The sequence below is a fragment of the Neomonachus schauinslandi genome, chromosome 4, assembly GCF_002201575.2.
Source record: "Neomonachus schauinslandi chromosome 4, ASM220157v2, whole genome shotgun sequence".
Classification (NCBI taxonomy): Eukaryota; Metazoa; Chordata; class Mammalia; order Carnivora; family Phocidae; genus Neomonachus; species Neomonachus schauinslandi.
The window spans coordinates 106,010,890-106,032,704 of NC_058406.1; the positions used below are offsets into that span (position 1 = coordinate 106,010,890).

Consider the following 21,815-nt stretch of genomic DNA (forward strand, 5'->3'; position numbering starts at 1 on the left):
CACCTTTACCTTCTTCCAGTGTGCTGGGGGCCAGGAACATCTTAGTTTCCCTTACTTGAGTAGTTGGTTTTCCAAGTGGCATTAATTATCTACCAGTCAAGATAAATAAGACTGGATATAATAAGACCAGAGGAAGTCAATCATTCATTGCACCAAAGAATTTATAAAATTCGTGTAAAAATATATAAACTTAGCATTGTTTCACATGGCAGTGAGCCTGGAACCGCATTTCCTTCCTCATCTATTTGTATATATTTCTGAAAGTCCTCTTTAATATTGTCCTCAGTCACACTCCTTACTCTCACAGCCTCCTTTCCAGTGCCAACCAGAGGGCCTGCTGTTGCTGCCCCGGGACTGACCCCAGTCCTCTTTAACTCGTCATATGACTGAGAGCATTGTGAGTCAGGGGCCAGAGAGCTGCCATTCTCAGCCAAAAGTTCTCTAAGTAGATATACCCATTTGGTGTTTTCTGAGCATGCATAGCTTATTCAGTTCCATGCACCATTCTTGTCCTAGGTTGGGGCACCTTCACTCTTATTAACCCCAAGAGAGGCATCTGAGTGTTGACACCATTTCAGATTCTTATGCCAAATTTATGAGACTTTTTCTGGAGATGACCTCAAGTTGGTCCCCTCCCCCTGTAACTCTTGTTAGAAAGAGCGGAAGAGTTGAAAACCATTTTTTTTTTTAAGATTTTATTTATTTGAGAGAGAGAGCAAGAGCGAGAACATGAGCAGGGGCAGAGGGAGAGGGAGAAGCAGACTCCCTTGCTGAACAGGCAGCCCGATGTGGGGCTCCATCCCAGGACCCTGGGATCATGACCTGAGCTGAATGCAGACACTTAACTGACTGAGCCACCCAGGTGCCCCGAGTTGAAAACCATTTTAAAGGAAATCTCTGATCCCACATCCTGCTTATGCTATTGGTCACAGGAGTAAGTGTCTTTGAAAAGAGTATACTTTGCATTTACGAGTACTTGTATCACTAGCTTATTATATGCTAGTACTTTACACACTTAGACTCTTTATAAGAAAGTGACGGCTACACAGGATCTCTCTACTATCTTTACAACTTTCTGTGAATCTATAGTTAGTTCAAACTAAGTTTTTTTTTAATCAAATGAATTACTGATTAAATAGTTTAAAATAGCAGTAATAGTTAAATAACTGTGAATTAAATGATATTACTTTTTTGGGAGTTTATTTGAAAGTACCTAAAAATACCAATAATAGCAATAGCAGTTGCCATTTATGCCACACTCAGGCACAAAAGATACATTCTCTCTAGTCCCCACAACCACCCTGGAAACATATCCACAGCCCCATGACTGGTGGGGGGTCACAACTAGACTTAGACCAGAACTGTGTGTGACTAAAGAGGATCCTCTTTTCACTCTAAGACACTTCTCTCCAGTGATTACCAGTGTTTTAACAGAGCCCTAACTTTTTGGTTTTCAAGATGGATAATAAAAGTAATATATGTTCTTGGGGCAGCTGGGTGGCTCAGCCATTAAGTGTCTGCCTTCGGCTCGGGTCATGATCCCAGGACGCTGGGATCACGACCCCAGCCGGAGGCAGACGCTTAACCATCTGAGCCACCCAGGCACCCCACTAAGAATTCTTTTATAAATCCTTCCAGATACAAAGTTTCATGTTTCCAAATTTTAGAAAATATATGTATTTAACTTGAAAGCAGAATTGGATTTATAACCCCCCACATTGTTGGGAATGTAAAATGGTACAGCACTGTGTACAGCAGTTTGGCAGTTCCTCAAAAAGTTAAGCACAGAATTACCATATGACCCAGCAAATCACTCCTAGGTTATCTACCCAAGAGAACTGAAAATGTATGTCCACACAGAAACTTGTACATGGATGTTCATAGAGGCAGTTTTCATAACAGCTGAGAAATAGAAACAACCCAAATGTCCACAAACTGATGAATGGATAATATCCATACCATGGAATATCATTCAGCCAAAAAAGGAGTGGGCAGTACTGACACATGCCATAACATGGATGAACCTTAAAAAAATTATGCTAAGTGAAAGAGACCAGACACAAAAGACCACATATTATATTATTCCATTTATTTACAATGTCCATAAAAACAGCAAGTAGATCAGTAGCAAGAGTGACTGCTAATGGGCACAGCAGGGAGTGTATCTGGGATAGTATTGGCATGATAAAACATTCTGAAAGTAGTGGTGAAAGTTGTACAACTCTATGAATACACTAAAAATCAGTGCAATGTACACTTGAAAAGTATGAATTTTTTCATTTGTGACATATCTCTTTTAAAAATGGGGTTTATACCACCTTCTATGTTCCTATGGTACAGTAAAGAATTTGGGGTGTTCATATTGCATCACACCTCACACAGAAAGGATACCCTTTTTATGAACTATCAACAGTCCCCAGAGACCCCAATCAAAATACTACTTATTTTTTGTGGTAAATATAATTTTTTACTGTGGTAAAAAATATATACATAACGATATGTACATATGTACATAACGAAATGTACAAAATGTATTTTAAGTGTGCAATTTGGTAAATATAATTTTAATATGTGCATGTATCTTGATGTCTTCCCATTTAAAAAGCACATCTGTTACTATAAATAAAAATGTAGCTATAGAAGCTGCCTAATTTTCTGAGATGTGACCCAAATTTTTCTGCAGATTCACTTTATGCAATCTATAAATTAAGATATATCCTAAGAAATTTATTCTGGCAAAATGACATTTTCAGATTTTTTAATCATATTTATAAACATAATGACTTTATATGTCCTTTTTCTCTATTTTAATTAAATATTTATTTTGTAAAGTTTTTTAAAAATTAAAATATAAACTGTTGGTAGCCTCTACCCTGTCAGGCAGCTTGTTTGTTGTTTGAAACATATTTTAAAGGGATGGCTTTTAAGAATGAGTTTCCTATGCAACAAAGTGAAACCTTTTGCAAAAATGAATGGTAGGGAATGAACTGAAGTGGGAAGAACAATACACTCTAACTGTGCCAAAAGTTAGCTTCAGCACAAAGTCTGTCCCACTCAGAGGCTGGAGTCATTTCGAGGAACGTGTGTCTTGCCCAAGACGAAGGTTCTAGTTCACAGAGCAACAACAGCCATCTGAATCATATCTATTTTCCACGACAGGAGAGAAGCTGATTTTTTATAAGACTAAGCTTTTTATTTAATGCATAGGGATCCTATACATAAGAGTCTACATTGAAATATAAATTTGTAACCAGTACAGACTTTTAAAATTAGCCATTAGCAGCATCCTCTAAATTAGCATCATTAAATTCAAATAGAACTTTTCTAAGACTATGTTCGTAGTACAGCACTTCTCAAAGATAATTCCAAGGGAACACTGATTTCTTGGGATATTAATAGTGACTACACCAAAAAGGATTTCATGGTTATAAATTGAAGAAACTTCCATTTGTCCAGATTTTACATGTGTCTTTTACACAAGGTTTTCCAGAGTCTACCGCTCCAGGGGGTCCTGCTAAGCCACAGATATGCTGCACACCGCAACCCTAACTGACCACAGAAACCCTGTCGCCATGGTGTTTATGGGACTCCACACAACAGAAACATGTATTCTGAGCATAGAAACCCTCATAGATGCTGTACATGCATTATTTATTTCACTTCTAGCAGTAACAGCAGTTACATGCTGGTCTCTCCCAGTTTTAGAGAAGAGGAGACAGAAGGGCCAGGAATTCAGCAACTTTAAGGTGTCATAGTACATAACAGGCAGAGCTAGAGCGAGACACAGGTCTGACTCCAAGGCCCATGCTGCACCCACTCCCTCTTAAACAAGGGGCTTGAGTAACATCTTAGTTTTGTCTTAGAAATTTATTGGTGTAGAAAATAGCTGTTTGTGCTCAAACATTGCATTTCTCAGACTTACAAATAGGAAATGAGCATATTAAAGGTGCTAGGTCTGGGGCACCTGGGTGGCTCAGTCGTTAAGCGTCTGCCTTCGGCTCAGGTCATGATCCCAGGGTCCTGGGATCGAGTCCCACGTGCGGGCTCCCTGCTCAGCGGGAAGCCTGCTTCTCCCTCTCCCACTCCCCCTGCTTGTGTTCCCTCTCTTGCTGTGTCTCTTCTGTCAGATAAATAAATAAAATCTTTAAAAAAAAAAAAAGGTGCTAGGTCTGATTTCTGCAATGAAGTATGTAGGCACTTGTGATAGTGGGTGTCAGTTATTCATTCACCAAACCAAGTCTTTTTGATCACTTTGTATGAACTGGGCACTACTCTGCAGCAGTGGAAATGTAACTGGGACAAATCCATGCCCATCCCCTGGGGAGCTCACATCAAACATGGGAGGATGGCGGAGGAACATGAGTCAGGAGGCATGCTCAGTGAAAAGAAAGGAGCCAAGCCGGGAACAGGAAGTCCTGGGCCCATGGCAGACAGGGAGAAAGCGGACAGTCCGTGTCCTGTTCTCCCTCTCCCTTCCCCTCACCCAGAGGCACAGTGGGCCCACCCAGTTCCTTAGTCTTGGTGAAGGGCAGTGAGAAGTCAAATGAGCTCACCTCCGAACCTTCCCTGACAGCCTTTCCTGACCTTAGTTGGCCCTGGGTCACCTAACCCTGTCCTCACTCACACAAATAGCTGCAGCAGTGTACTTCTCAGAAATAATCGAGAGGGGGACGCCTGGGTGGCTCAGTCGGTTAAGCGTCTGCCTTCAGCTCAGGTCATGATCCCAGGGTCCTGGGATGAGTCCCACATCACGCTCCCTGCTCAGCGGGAGTCTGCTTCTCCCTCTGCCTGCCACTCCCCCTGCTTGTGCTCCCTCTGTGTGTCTCTCTCTGTCAAATAAATAAAAGATTTTAAACAAAAAATAAAAAAAACGAGAGAAAGAGTGAATTTTCACTAGGCAGTCCTTTTTTAGCATGTGATTCCCTGCCTTTGCTTATTTTTTGTGCTTGATTTTGACCCAGAACCTGAAAATCCACAGGAATGATACTCAGTGAAAAGAAAGTATTTGTCATGGGTATTTGTCATGGGCCACACTCTTCCGTGGGCTTTTTCTATTGTAATTGGTGTAAGAAACCAAAAGGAGGTGGGGAAGTGCTTGAGTCTTGTTCTAGTACATGATTTTCAGGTTCTGAGTTGTTCAGGTTTGTTAACTGCTAGATCCTAAGCACCTAAAACAGTACTTGCTATTAAACACTGAAAGAAATAACATGTCACATTAATTATTAAGGACACAAGCTTTTTAAAAAGTAAACAACATATTATATATTAATATTGTTGAAACTTAGAGCAAAATCTAAGAAGCCTTTGTGAGATATGCATGTATGTGTGCGTGTATGCACACACACTCATACCTATAGCAACTAAAACAGGATTTTCTCATTGTGGTAAAATGTACATAACACAAAATTTTCCACCTTAACCATTTTTAGTGGCATTGAGTGCATTCACACTATTGTACATCCATCACTCTCATCCATCTCTAGAATGTTTCCATCTTCCCAAACTAAAACTCCAAACCATTAAACATTAACTGCCCATTTCCCATTCCCTCAGCCCCTAGCAACCACCATTCTACTTTCTGTCCCTGTGAATTTGACTGCCCTAGGAACTTCATGAGTGGAATCAAAATATTTGTCCTTTTGTGTCTGGCTATATTCTTTATTTTAGATAATTTGATAAATAGATAATTTTCTTCTTATGTGAGTAACACATACCTGTTTTGGAAAAAGGAAACACATAAAAGCCCAATGAAGAAAGTGAATATCACTTCTAAGCTCTACTCAGATACCCACTAAAATCATTTTTTATATCTTTCAGTCTCCTTTTCCTTTGGCTTATTACATGTGGGTACATGCATAGATATATACATAAAGACATTATAATTTGTTGCCTGCTTTTCACTTAGCAAGGTATCAAACATTTTTCCATGTCTTTAAATAATTTCTATGTAACCATTTCAGTGGCTGTATAATATTTCATTGGGAGATGGATCATAATTTGATGAACAATATCCTTCCTGTTCTTGTGCAGTTTCAAAGGCCTTTTGGTCTGTGTGACACTGTCTTCCCCATCTGAATCACCACGCATCCTGAATGGTGTCTCCTTGGCATTAGGGATGGTGTCTATTAGGCAAAACTGCATATGACCAGATCATAAAGAGGCACTTAAGTGATGAATACTATGGACAACATCCTTTCTTTTTCCAGGACAGCAGGGCTTTTCGGTTTGATCGATACCATGTGGCCTCCAGTGATGCCTCTGAAAGCACCTGGCCATGGCCGAGCCTGCGAAGAGGTAAGCCACCATCGGAAGAGCTTCCCCTGGTCACTACCTGCTGTGCCGGCTGCTGAGCCAGGCCCCACCCATAGTCCACATCTCTGAAAAGGGGAGGTCCAGGGACTGAGAGCCAGGAGGACAGAGATTCAGTCTTGCTCACCTCACTCCAAAGTCCAAACTCTGGCTGCTTTCTCTGCTTATGCAATTCCATTCTTCTTGCGGTTAATTTACAGCGATGTTTTTAAGCCATAGCCATTGCATGCCATTGCAACAATTAGGGTCTTAGCCTCGTCCTAATTAAGACACAGGATGTTTTCCCCACCACCTCCCAATCACTATTAGAACCAACACTCAGTTACCAATTAGAGCACAAACTCACATAACCTAATAAATAAATTCCATGGATATTCTTTGAACCACCAGGTGAGCCAGGGATTTCCATTTTCCTGCTGCATCAAATTGTTTATGGTAGTTGCTCACATGTAGCAAAACTGATCAAAATGTGTCCCTTCTTCTTCATCCTGAGTTTTATCCAGCAGACTGACTAGCAGCTACTTTGGGCCATAGTTCCCAAAGCTAAAAACGGGGGGCTGTCTTGTTTGTGTGGTAACTGACTTCCTAGCAGACTGCTAAAACTATGACTCTGTACAGTACTAGACCAGGAAAATAGTTGTCGAAAATGCCCAATTCTAACTCTGAGAAACAAACTGAGGGTTTTAGGGGGGGGCGAGGGGATGGGTTAGCCTGGTGATGGGTATTAAGGAGGGCACATATTGAATGGAGTACTGGGTGTTATACGCAAACAATGAATCATGGAACACTACATCAAAAACTAATGATGTAATGTATGGTGACTAACATAACATAATAAAATAAAATTTAAAAAATAAAATAAAAATGCCCAATTCTAGATTATTTAAGAGGGAAAAGTTTCTAAATGGTTTTTTCAAGAATACTCTGAAGAATGAATTTTTTAAATGAAGTCTTGAATCCGTGGTAAATTCAAAAAGTATCAAAGTTCTTATGCTTGGCCTAGAGATGCTTGGTCCAACATAATCTATTTCTTATACAACTTTCCAGAGAAATAGAATGCAACTGTGAATAAATACCTATATATTAAAGAGTAGATTTTAATAGTGTATTTGAATCTTTTACTAGCATATTTACGTTCTACCTTTGCCTTCGTTTTAAACAGGTAAAAATTCATGTGCCTCCTCCTAGCTTCTGTTACATCCTCATTGCTCATCCAAATGTGGGGCAAATTGAAATAATTGAAGAAGACCCCATTTCTAAGTTTTACCAGCCTCCAGTTCCCCGCGTCTTAAGAGAAATTCTCCAGGTAACATCTGTGTTTCTAACAGGGTCTTTATTTTTACTGTATATGTGTGCTCTGTGGGGTGTTCTAATCATTTTCAATGCCTTTCCAGACCAATGATCTTAGTACCCGTTGCAGTTTCTATGCCAGAGTGATTTATCAAAGACCACAGGTAATCAATCCCTCTTCCTTTCTCTTTCTGATAAGGTGTTATAAAGTTTATTAAAGGATAACCTCTCACAGAAATTAATGGGGTGCTAAATAGAAAAGCATTTTAAAAATCCATTTATGCATGATCCATGCTGAGGCAATTAATCCATTCCTTGTGCAGGTGCAGCCTGCCAGCCACTGTGGTAAGTACTGTGTATGAAACAACCTAGGCATAGCTCACCTGAAAGTTTCTCAGCCCAGCACTGTGAGTTCCTTTCTGGCACACAGATTGTAGAAAGGAAAGAAAGGAGAGGGAGGAAGGAATCTCAGGATTGAGCTTAGCGCCTGTCAGAACTGTCCAACAACTCTGAGCCATCAATAGGGGAAGGAAGCCCTGCGGCCCCTGGGAGGCCTCAGCAGAGCTGGGGAGCTGCAGCCTAGAGGAGCTGCTAGTTTGCTGCCTTCCCACTCAACAGATCAGCAAGAAGCAGACAAGAGAAAGGGATGTTTTTGGCAAGCTGAACATATGGTATAAGTTCTGCAAAAAAGAAACCTCTGGTTGACCTTAACTCAGAGAGGAACATCCATGCAAATCTGTCACCTGAGGTGTACAAAACAACCCATTGTTCAATCCTTGTTTTCCTTTTCTCTGTTCACCTTTTAGTGAATTGGTACATCTCCTGAGGAATAAGAGAGTGATTGACATTAGTCAGTCACAGTGCTTCCTGTGAGCCATCCCAGAATGTGGCTCAACAGACACAGGGACAGGCCCATAGTGAAGAGGAGGTCCAGGCACCTGAGGTGTCTCTTACCTTCCAACCCTGAAGCAAACTGAAGGCTGACTGCAAACTCCCTCCCACCCCCACCGTCTGCAGAACGCTCAGTATGTTAAGACATGCTTGGCCTCTGGCACACTCCTATTACTCTAATACACATTCCAGGTTGTAGGGCTGTGACATCAGGCAGTGGTTCACTGTGCAGCCGCCATTTACTCTGCAGAGAGAATACTGTCCTCAGGGGCAGTATACCACATGTTCCTGCCCACAGAGCCTCGCCTGCTCAAAGCCCCAGCTGACAGCAGAGGTGGAAAGTAAAAAACAGGTGTCAGATACACCACTGCTAGTCTTGACAATGGCCCCAGTGAAGGGGAACCCCAGGACAGAGCAAGACAAACTGCAGATCATCCGTCTCACTGGATGAAGGAACCCTGCCTTGTGGCTGGTTGAAAACACTGATACCCTCCTGTCCGAAGTTTTCTGCCAAGAAATATGCTTCCACTAACATAGGTGCAGCCTGCCAGCAAGTATGGGTTTCAGTGGGTGTATGTACCAAAGAATTGGTGGTATTTAGGAGGTGTAGGGGCTTGGAACCCAATGGAACAGATTCCTCAGTGCACTAAAATTTTCTGTGTCCTGTATTCTGTTTTTGTGGGACAGAGAATCACCAGAAACCAGCTTCCTCAGGGAGAAATTGAAATAAGCTAAGTCCCAGAGCCACTGTGTGGTCAAGTCAATCACCTATACACTCTACAGTGACAGCTGACTTTAAGAATGGCTCAATGAGAGGGTGCCTGGGTGGCTCAGTCGTTAAGCGGCTGCCTTCGGCTCAGGTCATGATCCCAGGGTCCTGGGATCAAGTCCCACATCGGGCTCCCCGCTCTGCAGGGAGCCTGCTTCTCCCTCTCCCTCTGCCTACTTGTGTTCTCTCTCTATCTCTCTGTCAAATAAATAAATAAAATCTTTAAAAAAAAAGAATGGCACAATGAGTCACTGCAAGAACCTGAGTTACCAAAGAAGATTCCATTGTATTTCCATTATACAAATGGCTAATCATGCAAGTGAAAGACATATTTTTTGTATTTAACTCTTTTTATTTTTTTAAGTTATATTTTATTTTATTATGTTAGTCACATACAGTACATCATTAGTTTTTGATGTAGTTTTAAAGATATCTCTACACCCAGCCTGGGGCTCAAACTTACAACCCCGGGATCAAGAGTTACATGCTCTAACTGGGCCAGCCAGGCACCCCCTTAACTTTTATTTTGAATAAAATTATTCTAACTTTTTAGATTCATAGTAATTATAGATTCACAATAGACTTCAAAGAAATATATAGTGTACACCCTCTCCCATACTAACACCCCATGCCCACAATAGCCACCATACAACACCCAAACCAAGAAACTGACATCAGCACTGATCTGGTGTCATCATTATAACTATGTTATTTTGTGATCGTTACACAAATGAAACCATGCAATATATATCAGTGTTGTTTCCTAGGCCAGCTGCACAAAGTACCAAAAACTAGATTGCTTAAAACAACAGAAATTTATCATTTCACACTTGTGGGGGCTCGAAGTCTGAAATCAAGGTGTCAGCAGGGCCATGCTCTCTATGACAGCTCTGGGGAAAATCCTCCCTTGCCTCTTCCAGCTTCTCGTGTTTGCCAGCAATCCTTGGCCTTCCTTGGCTTTATATACACATCACCCCAGGCACATGGCCATCTTCACCCTATGTGTCTTCATGTGGTCTTACCTCTGTGGATCAGTGTCCAAATTTCCTTTTTTATGAGGACACCAGTCAGATTGGATGAGGGCCTGCTGTCATGGTTTCACCTTGACTTGGTTAAATTTGTAAAGACCTTACTTCCAAATTAGGTCACATTCTGAGGTACTAGAGTTAGGACTTCAATTGATCTTTTTGGAGGGACACAATTTGACCTGTAACAGCTCCTTTGGGAGCTATTTGGTTGTTGTTGTTGTTGTTGTTTTCTCTAGAGATTCATCCAGAGAACTAATGATGTTGAAAATCCTTTCATATATTTATTTGCCATCTGTATAACTTCTTTGGTGAAAGGTCTGTACATGTCTTTTGCCCATTTTCTGTTTGGATTATTTCTTTGTTTACTGCTGAATTTGGAAGTTCTTTATATATTCTATATACAAAGCCTTTGTCAGATATATGATTTGCAAATATTTCTCAGGGTCTGTAATTTGTCTTTTCATCCTTTCAACAGGGGTTTTACAGAGCAGAGTTTTTCATTTTTATGCAGTCAAATTTATTAACTTTCCCTCTTATAGATCATGCTTTTGTCATAAAGGCAAGGCAAGCCTTTTTGCCTAGTTTTAGGTACCCAAGTTTATCTTTTATGTTCTTTTCTGGAAGATTTGTAATTTTACATTTGAGTCCATGCTGCATTTTGAGGTGATTTTTTTTTTTTTAAGATTTTTTTAATTTATTTGCGAGAGAGACAATGAGAGACAGAGAGCATGAGAGGGAGGAGGGTCAGAGGGAGAAGCAGACTCCCTGCTGAGCAGGGAGCCTGATGTGGGACTCGATCCCGGGACTCCAGGATCATGACCTGAGCTGAAGGCAGTTGCTTAACCAACTGAGCCACCCAGGCGCCCTGAGTTGATTTTTTTAATAAAGTATGTAGTTTAGGTCAAGGTTCCCTTTTTTTGCCTGTGGATGTCCAGTTGTTCCAGCATTATTTGTTGATAGGCTGTCCTTCTTCTGTTGAATTGCTTTTGCAACTTTGTCAAAAATAATTGGGCATTTTTGTGTGGAACAGATCTATTTTTAATAAAATTTTAACAATTAGATTGGTAGCACTGCTTTGAATTAATTGGTTATTTGTATCTTTTTACAGAGGATACCCCAATGGTAAAGATAATTTGATAGTTAATTTAAAAGGAAATTAGACCATTTTGGCTCATCGAGAGATTGAAAAAGAGATAGTAAGGGGTGCCTGGGTGGCTCAGTCGTTAAGCGTCTGCCTTCGGCAGGGTCCTGGGATCGAGCCCCACATTGGGCTTCCTGCTCAGCGGGAAGGCTGCTTCTCCCTCTCCCACTCCCCCTTGTGGTCCCTCTCTCACTGTCTCTCTCTCTCTGTCAAATAAATAAAATCTTAAAAAAAAAGAAAAAGAAAAAGAGATAGTAAGCCAAATCCAGGGTATTTACAAAGAGTATCTAAAATCTTTGAAGATTGTCAGAAAAACTCCCAACTGCAGATAATCTTGTAGAAATCTTTGCCCTTCCTGAGATATCTACCATTTTTTAAAATGTGATTTTGCTAGTTGTTCCCCCCAAATCATTTATAACTCCACAGTCCAATACAGTATCATGCACTGCACTTAGTTGTCATGTCTCTTTCTTCTTCTTCAAATTGAATATTTCTGCATCTTCACTTATCTTTTATGACCTTGGCAGTTTTTAAGAACAGAGATCAGTAATTAATAGAATATCTCTCCATGTAGATTGGCCAGATGTTATCTCATGAATAGATTCAGGTTACGCATCTTTGTCAGGAATACCACATAAAAATACTGTCTTCATATCAGGAGGCACACAGTTGATTTGTCCCAGTGCTGTGGTATTTCATCAATTGATTAAGAAGGTGTTTTCTAAGATGCTCAACATCACTCATCGTTAGGGAAATACAAATCAAAACTATAATGAGATACCACCTTACACCTGCCAGAATGGCTAAAATTAACAACACAGGAAACAACAGGTGTTGGCAAGGATGCAGAAAAAGAAAAACCCTCTTACACTGTTGATGGGAATGCAAATTGGTCCAGCCACAATGGAAAACAGTATGGAGGTTCCTCAAAAAGTTAAAAATAGAACTACGCTATGATCCAGCGATTACACTACTAGGTATTTATCCAAAGGATACAAAAATACAGATTTGAAGGGGCACATGCACCCCGATGTTTATAGCAGCTATCAACAATAGCCAAATTATGGAAAGAGCCCATGTGTCCATCGACTGATGAATGGCTAAAGATGTGGTCTGTATATACAAATGAATATTACTCAGCCATCAAAAAATAATGGTATCTTGCCATTGCAACAATGTGGATGGAGGGAGCTGGAGGGTATTATGCTAAGTGAAATAAGTTCATCAGAGACAGACAAATACCATATGATTTAACTCATATGTGAAATTTAAGAAACCAAACAAGCAAAGGGGGAAAAAAAGAGGCAAACTAGAAAAGAGACTTTTTTTTATTATTATTAAAGCATGGGGACAGGACCCATGGCAGAAAGAGCTGCCTAGAAAACACTCTTAACTATAAGAAAGAACTGAGAGTTGCTGGAGAGGAGGTGGGTGGGGGGATGGGCTAAATGGGTGATGGGTATTAAGGAGGGCACTTACAGTGAACACTGGGTACTGTATATAAATGATGAATCACTAAATTGTACACCTGAAACTAATATTACACTATATGTTAACTAACTGGAATTTAAATAAGAACTTAAAAGGGAAAAAAAAGGTGGTGTTTTCTAGGCTTCACCACTCTAAAGTTAAGTAATAAGTATCTCATACTTACAAATTAATAACTATGTAACAAATATTTTATAGGAAGATGCATTGAGACTATCTTGCCTGAATTATTACTCTGGTAGTGGTCAAAGGGTAGTTTTCTAAGTCCAACATACCTTTTACGTTTAGTAGTTGGCATTCAGCTATACTTACGTGCTTATTTCCCTATTTATGTATTCACTGTTTATATCAGTATGGACCAGTGGATTCAGTTTTGTTCAATGGATTATAATCTCACTTTTGTTTATTTGGATGTTCAAATTTACCGGATTCAAGCTGCTTCATGAGCCCTTTGGATGTGTCCCTATCATTCTTTAAGTATTTCCTTACTTTCTGACAGAGTAAGATGTTTCAGACTCATCTGTGCTTTATTCTGGAAACAGCCATCTCTTGAAGGAGCCATGGTTGATTTTAATGGAGAATGATATTTAGAAGCAAAGGTCTGGGTACTAGATGGGCTCACTGCTATTGGGAGGTTATTGTCTCTAGGCCCTCCCAACAGATAGAGCAAAGAAGTATATGTGTGTAAACTCATGCACATATGCACATAAATCCATACCTGTTTCTTTCCATCTGTTCATCTATATCTGAAATCATTTTATACCAATATCTCCAGTTGTAGATCATCACCACAGAATTGACTCTAGGTTTCTCTATTTCCGTATTTATAACTCCCTTATCCAACAGTGAGAAAACGTGGCTTTCATTTTCCTCAATATTACTCTAATTTCCTATCTGTAATCAACCTCCCAACCATGTGAGCTACCCCCTTCACCCCAACCCACAGTTCCTCACATGCAAGTCACTTTCTCTGCCCAGTCCTGTCAGCCAGCCAAATGGAATCCTCAGCCTGATTATGCCATCCACACCAGTAGCACCAACGGAACCTCAGACCAGCCAGGTTCTCATGGTCCAGCCCTGCTGACTACAGGGGTCTTCCCAGGCAAATCATTGGCCCCATTTGGATATACTGAATCCTAAACCCTGACCAAGGGGAAAGGGCAAAAACCATTATAATGAACTTAAAATGGCATTATAACTTTTGTAGATACAAGAAAATTATAATAAAAAATAAAGAATAAAAGAGAAAGATCATTACTGGAGTTAAGATGGCAGAGTTGTAAGGGGACACTGAGCTTCCTCATCCTTGGAACACAGCATCCAACTATTTTGAACAACCAGGAATATGATTTGAGGATTAACAAAAGTCAGAGGGAAAAAACATGGCAGATGTGAAGCTTATAGTTTTTTGTCTGTTTGCATTTTTGTTGCTTTTCCTTTTCCAGGATCATCCGTTTTTTTTCTTCTTTTCTTTTCTTTTCTTTTTTCTTTCCTAGGCTTATCTTGACAAACAAATCAAAGCACACCTAGTTAAAGGTACAAACACTCTCCACTTCAAGCAAAGGAAGAACACTGTAGTGGACGGGCCAGTGGGAAAGAACAGCCAAAACACAGCAGCAGAGGGTACACAGCATACACCAGAAACACTTTCTAAAGTTTTTGTTGTTATTGTTATGTTGTTTTTGCTGGTTTTTTCTTTCTTTTTTTTTTTTCTTTCTTCCTTTCGTTTCTGGACAAAATGACAAGGCAGAGAAATTCACCCCCCAAAAGAAAGAACAGGAGTTAGTACTCACTGCCACAGATCTAATCAATATGGATATAAGTAAGATGTCTGAACTAGAATTTAAAACAACATTATAAAGATATTAGTTGGGCTTGAAAAAAGCATAGAAGACACTAGAGAATCCCTTACTGTTGACATAAAACAACTAAAATCTAGTCAGGCTGAAATTAAAAATGCTATTACAGAGATTCAGTCCCAAGTGGTGGCCATAAAAATGAGGATTAATGAATCAGAAGAGAGAATCAGTGATATAGATGATAAAATGATGGAAAATAAGGACACTGAAAAGAAAAAGGAAAGAAAACTATTAGATCACAAAGGGAGACTTAGACAAATCAGTGATTCCATAAAGCAAAATAATATCTGTATTATATGGGTCCCAGAAGATGAGGAATGGGAGAAAGGGGCAGAAGTTTTACTGAACAAATTATAGCTCAAAACTTCCCTAATCTGGGGAAGGAAACAGGCATTCGAGTGCAGGAGGCACACAGAACCCCCCTCCAAATCAACAAAAATAGGAACATCTTGACATATTACAGTGAAGCTTCCAAATTTCAGAGATGAGAAAATCCTGAAACCAGCTCAGGACAAGGGGTCCTTAACCTACAAGGGTAGACACATAAGGCTAACAGCAGACCTATCCACAGAGACCTGACAGACCAGAAAGGACTGACATGACATATTCAACATGCTAAATGAGAAAAATATGCAGCCAAGAATACTTTATCCAGCAAGGCTGTCATTCAGAATAGAAGGAGAGATAAAGAGTTTCCAGGACAAAAAAATACTAAAGGAATTTGTGAACGGGGCACCTGGGTGGCTCAGTCGTTAAGTGTCTGCCTTCGGCTCAGGTCATGATCCCGGAGTCCTGGGATCGAGCCCCGCATCGGGCTCCCTGCTCCGCGGGAAGCCTGCTTCTCTCTCTCTCCCACTCCCCCTGCTTGTGTTCCCTCTCTCGCTGTGTCTCTCTCTGTCAAATAAATAAATAAAATCTTTAAAAAAAAAAAAAAAGGAATTTGTGAACACTAAACTAGCCCTGCAAGAAATATTAAAGGGGATCCTTTCAGTGAAGAGAGAGCCCAAAAGTAACAAACACCAGAAAGGAACAGAGACATCTACAGAAACAGTGACAACAGATAATACAATGGCACTAACTTCATATCTTTCAAGAATTACTCTGAATGTAAATGGACTAAATGCTCCAATCAAAACACATAGGGTATCAGAATGGATTAAAAAAAAAACAAGACCCATCGGTTTTCTGCTTAAAAGAAATTCATTTTAGACCCAAAGACACCTCCAGATTGAAAGGGAGGGGATGGAGAACGATTTCTCATGCTTAATGGACATCAAAAGAAAGCTGGGGTAGCCATCTTTATATCAGACAAACTAAATTTTAAACTAAAGCCTGTAATAAGAGATGAGGAAGGACACTATATCATAATAAAAGGGTCGATCCAACAAGATCTAACAATTGTAAATATTTATGCCCCTACCTTGGGAGCAGCCAAGTATATAAACCAATTAATAACAAATTAAATTAAATTAAATTAAATTAAAGAAACTCATTGATAGGGGCACCTGGATGGTTTAGTGGGTTAAGCATCTGCCTTCAGCTCAGGTCATGACCTCCAGGTCCTGGGATCGAGCCCTGCATCGGGCTTCCTGCTCAGCAGGGAGTCAGCTTCTTTCTCTCTCTCTCTCCCTCTGCCCCTCCCCACCACTTGTTCTCTCTCTCTCTCTCATAAATAAATGAATGAAATCTTAAAAAAAAAAAAAGAGGGGCGCCTGGGTGGCTCAGTCATTAAGCATCTGCCTTCGGCTCAGGTCATGATCCCAGAGTTCTGGGATTAAGCCCGCACCAGGCTCCCTGCTCAGCAGGAAGCCTGCTTCTCCCTCTCTCACTCCCCCTGCTTGTGTTCCCTCTCTCACTGTGTCTCTATCTGTCAAATAAATAAAAATCTTTAAAAAAAAAAAAAAGAAAGAAACTCATTGATAATACTACAATAATAGTAGGGGACTTAACACCCCACTCAGACCAATGGACACATCATCTAAGCAGAAGATCAAAAACAAAACAAGGGATTTGAATGACACGCTGGACCAGATAGAGTTCACAGATATACTCAGAGAATTTCATCCTAAAGCAGCAGAATCTTTTCGAGTGCTCATGGAACATTCTCCAGAATTGATCACATACTGGGTCACAAATCAGGTTTCAACTGGTACAAAAAGATTCAGATCATACCATGCATATTTTCAGACCACAATGTTGTAAAACTTGAAGTCAACCACAAGAAAAACTTTGGAAGGACCACAAATACATGGAGGCTAAAGAACATTCTACTAAAGAATGAATGGGTCAACCAGGAAATTAAAGGAGAATTTAAAAAATACATGGAAACAAACCAAATAAAAATACAACAGTTCAGAAACTTTGGGATGCAACAAAGATGGTCGTAAGAGGGAAGTATATACCAATACAAGCCTTTCTCGAGAAACAAGAAAAGTCTCAAATACACAAATACACAACCTAACCTTACACCTAAAGGAGCTGGAAAAAGAACAGCAATCTTTAAAGATTAAAGCAGAAATCAATGATACAGAAATCAAGTAAACAGTAGAACAGATCAATGAAACTAGGAGCTAGTTCCTTGAAAGAATGAAAGAGGAGAGATCACAACCAATACTAAAGAAATACAAATAATTATAAGAGAATATTATGAGCAATTATATGCCAACAAATTAGGCAATCTGGAAGAAATGGAAGCATTCCTAGAAACATACAAACTACCCCAACTGAAACAGGAAGAAATAGAAAACCTGAACAGACCCATAACAAGCAAAGAAATTGAATCAATAATCAAAAATCACCCAACAGGGGCGCCTGGGTGGCTCAGTTGGTTAAGCGACTGTCTTCAGCTCAGGTCATGATCCTGGAGTCCCTGGATCGAGTCCCACTTCGGGCTCCCTGCTCGGCAGGGAGTCTGCTACTCCCTCTGACCCTTCCCCCTCTCGTGTGCTTTCTCTCCCTCATTCTCTCTTTCAAAATAAATAAATAAAATCTTTAAAAAAAACAAAACAAAAAAAATCGCCCAACAAAGAAGAGTCCAGGGCCAGATGGCTTCCCAGGGGAATTCTACCAAACATTTAAAGAAGAATTAAGTCCTCTGAAACTGTTTCAAAAAATAGAAATGGAAGGAAAACTTCCAAACTCATTCTATGAGGCCAGCATTACCTTGATTCCCAAAACCAAAGACCCCGCTAAAAGGAGAATTACAGACCAATATCGCTGATGAACATGGATGCAAAAATTCTCACCAAGATACTAGCTAATAGGATCCAACAGTACATTAAAAGGATTATTCACCATGACCAAGTGGGATTTATTGCTGGGCTGTAGGGGTGGTTCAACATCTGCAAATCAATCAATGTGGTACACCACATTAATAAAAGAAAAGCCAAGAACCATGTGATCTTCTCAATTGATGCAAAAAGCATTGGACAAAATACAGCATCCCTTCTTGATTAAAACTCCCCACAATGTAGGGATAGAGGGAACATACCTCAATATCATAGAAGCCATATACAAAAAACCCACAGTGAATATCATCCTCAATGGGGAAAAACAGAGCTTTTCCCTTAAGGTCAGGAACACGACAGGGATGTTCACTCTCAGCACATTTGTTCTACATAGTACTGGAAGTCCTAGCCTCAGCGATCAGACAGCAAAAAGATGTAAAAGGCATCCAAATCAGCAAAGAAATCAAACTTTCACTCTTCACAGATGACATGATACTCTCTATAGAAAACCCAAAAGACCCCACCAAAAAAATTGTGAGAACTGATACAGGAATTCAGCAAAGTCCCAGGATATAAAATCAATGCACAGAAGTCAATTGCATTTCTATACACTAACAATGAGGCAGAAGAAAGAGAAATCAAGGAATTGGTCACATTTATAGTTGCACCAAAACCCAGAAGATACCTAGGAATAAACCTTAAAGAGGTAAAGAATCTGTACTCTGAAAACTTACAGAACACTTATAAATGAAATTGAGGAAGATAGAAAGAAATAGAAAAACATTCCATGCTAATGGATTGGAAGAACAAATATTGTTAAAATGTCTATGCTACTCAAAGCAATCTACACATTCAATAACAATCTATCAAAATTCCATCAGCATTTTTCACAGAGCTGGAACAAACAATGCTATAATTTGTCTGGAAACAGAAAAGACCACAAGTAGCCCAAGGAATGCTGAAAGAAAAAACCAGAGCTGGGGGCATCACAATTCTGGACTTCAAGCTGTATTACAAAGCTGTAATCATCAAGACAGTATGGTGCTGGCACAAAAACAGACACAGAGATCAGTGGAACAGAATAAAGAACCCAGAAGCGGACCTCAACTCTATGGTAAACTAATCTTCAACAAAGCAGGAAAGAACATCCAATGGAAAAAAAAAACAAAACAGTCTCTTCAACAAATGGTGTTGGGAAAATTGGACAGCCACATGCAGAAGAATGAAACTCGGCCACTTTCTTACACCATACACAATAATAAAGTCAAAATGGATGAAAGATCTAAATGTGAGATAGGAATCCATCAAAATCCTAGAGGAGAACATAGGCAGCAACCTCTTGACCTCAGCCACAGCAACTCTTGCTAGACATGTCTCCAAAGGCAAGGGAAACAAAAGCAAAAATGAACTGTTGGGACTTCATCAGGATAAACAGCTTTTGCACAGCAAAGGAAATAGTTGACAACACTAAAAGGCAACCTATGGGATGGGAGAAGATATTTGCAAATGTCTTATCAGATGAAGGGTTAGTATCCAAAATCTATAAAGAACTTATCAAACTCAGCACCCATAAAACAAATAATCCAGCCAAGAAATGGGCAAAAGACAAGAACAGATATTTCTCCATACAAATGGCCAACAGACAAATGAAAAAATGCTCAACATCACTCGGCATCAGGGAAAGACAAATCAAAACCTCAATGAGATACCACCTCACACCGGTCAGAATGGATAAAATTAACAACTCAGGAAACAACAGATGTTGCCGAGGATGTGGAGAAAGATACACTGTTGGGAATGCAAAATGGCCCAGCCACTCTAGAGCTACCCTATGACCCAGCAATTGCAGTTATCCAAAGGATAAAACATAGTGATCAGAAAGAGCACCTGCATACCAATGTTTATAGCAGCTATGTTCACAATAGCCAAACTGTAGAAAGAACAGTGTCCATTGACAGGGATGGGATGGATAAAGAAGATATGAGGTATAATATACCATGGAATATTACACAGTCATCAAAAAGAATGAAATCTTGCCATTTGCAATGATGTGGCTGGAACTGTAGGGTATTATGCTAAGGGAAATAGAGAAAAACAAATATATGATTTCACTCATATGTGGAATTTAAAAAACAAAACAGATGAACATAGAGGAAGGAAAGGAAAGGAAAAGGAGGGAGAAGGAAAAATAAAATAAGATGAAAACAGAGGGAGTCAAACCGTAAGAAACTTTTTTTTTCTTTTTAAAGATTTTATTTATTTGACAGAGAGATAGCGAGAGCAGGAACACAAGCAGGGGGAGTGGGAGAGGGAGAAGCAGGCTTCCTGCCAAGCAGGGAGCCCAATGCGGGACTCGATCCCAGGACACTGGGATCATGACCTGAGCCAAAGGCAGACGCTTAACAACTGAGCCACCTAGGCACCCCCGTAAGAAACTCTTAACTGTAGGAAACAAACAGTGTTGTTGAGGGGAGGTGGATGGGTGGATAAGGTAACTGGGTGATGGACATTAAGGACGGCACTTGATTTAATGAGCACTGGGTCTTATATGCAACTGATGAAAAACTAAATTCTACCCGTGAACGTAGTAATACAGTATGTTAACAAAATTGTATTTAAATAAAAAAAGAAAAAAAACATTAAAAAAAAAAACAAGGGGCACCTGGGTGGCTCAGTCGGTTAAGTGGCTGCCTTCAGCTCGGGTCATGATCCCAGGGTCCTGGGATCGAGCCCCGCATCGGGCTCCCTGCTCAGCGGGGAGCCTGCTTCTCCCTCTCTCTCTGCCTGCCTCTCTGCATACTTGTTCTCTCTATCTCTCTGTCAAATAAATAAATAAAAAATCTTTAAAAAAAAAATAAATAAAAAATAAATAAATAAATAAAAAAAATTAAAAAAAAACAAAACCGAAAAGTAAATTTGCTGTAGATACAACAAATATTTTATACCTGCTTTATATCAGAGCCCTATATAAAATCTGAGGGCAAGTAACAAGTATTCCCGTCTCAGTCAGGTTAGGCTGCTATGGCAAAATTCCATATACTGCGTGGCTTAAACTGCAACAGTTTATTTCTCACAGGTCTGGAATATTGAAGTCTGAGATCAAAGTGCCACCAGGTCAGGTTCTTAGTGAGCACTCTCTTGGTTTACAATAGGAAATCTCCTTGTATCCTCACAATGTGAAGGGCAGAGTGAGGAAACAAACTCTTGTCTTAGAAGGACAGGAATCCCATCATGAGGGCTCTACATAGGACCTAATTAGCTCCCAAAGGCCCCACCTACCATTATCACATTGGAGGTTAGGACTTCAGCATATGAATTCGGGACTTAGGGGTGGATATAAACATTCAGTTCATAACAATCACTGATCCTTAGGAAACTTAAATCTAACAAGAAAGAAGAATGTATATGGACTAAATATAAAACAAGGTGGTAATTAACATTCTGAGATCTGGAGGAAAAGAACAATGAAAATCTCCCTGAGTAGTTCAAGGACAAGTACAGTAGTGCCAGGGAAGGGCAGACTGTATCCCAGTAAAGGAGCCCTTTAAACAGGTACAGGGTTTGCACTCTCAAGGCACAGCCATGTCAGTGGGGGCTAGTGACCAAGACCGGCAGAGTCTATTGTATATTTGAAAATATTTGTTGGAATGAAAACTAAAATTGTTAGTAATAATCATCTAACATAATTGCTTTTTTAAAATTCTGGATAATGGAACACTACATCAAAAACTAATGATGTACTGTATGGTGACTAACATAATAAAGTACACACTGGATTTTGAAGATTTAGTACAAAAAAACAAGAAGATAAAA

At 39.9% G+C, this 21,815-nt stretch overlaps 1 protein-coding gene across 1 annotated transcript in view; it reads left to right on the forward strand.

Annotated features, from left to right (window-relative positions):
• The window catches only part of SPIDR (scaffold protein involved in DNA repair), a 488,464-nt gene that overhangs the window by 438,784 nt on the left and 27,865 nt on the right, over window positions 1-21,815 (forward strand). The window contains exons 8-10 of the mRNA XM_021688483.2: window positions 6,207-6,294; window positions 7,472-7,615; window positions 7,704-7,763. Of these exons, the coding sequence (XP_021544158.2) occupies window positions 6,207-6,294; window positions 7,472-7,615; window positions 7,704-7,763 (292 nt within the window). The remainder of the gene's footprint in view (window positions 1-6,206; window positions 6,295-7,471; window positions 7,616-7,703; window positions 7,764-21,815) is intronic.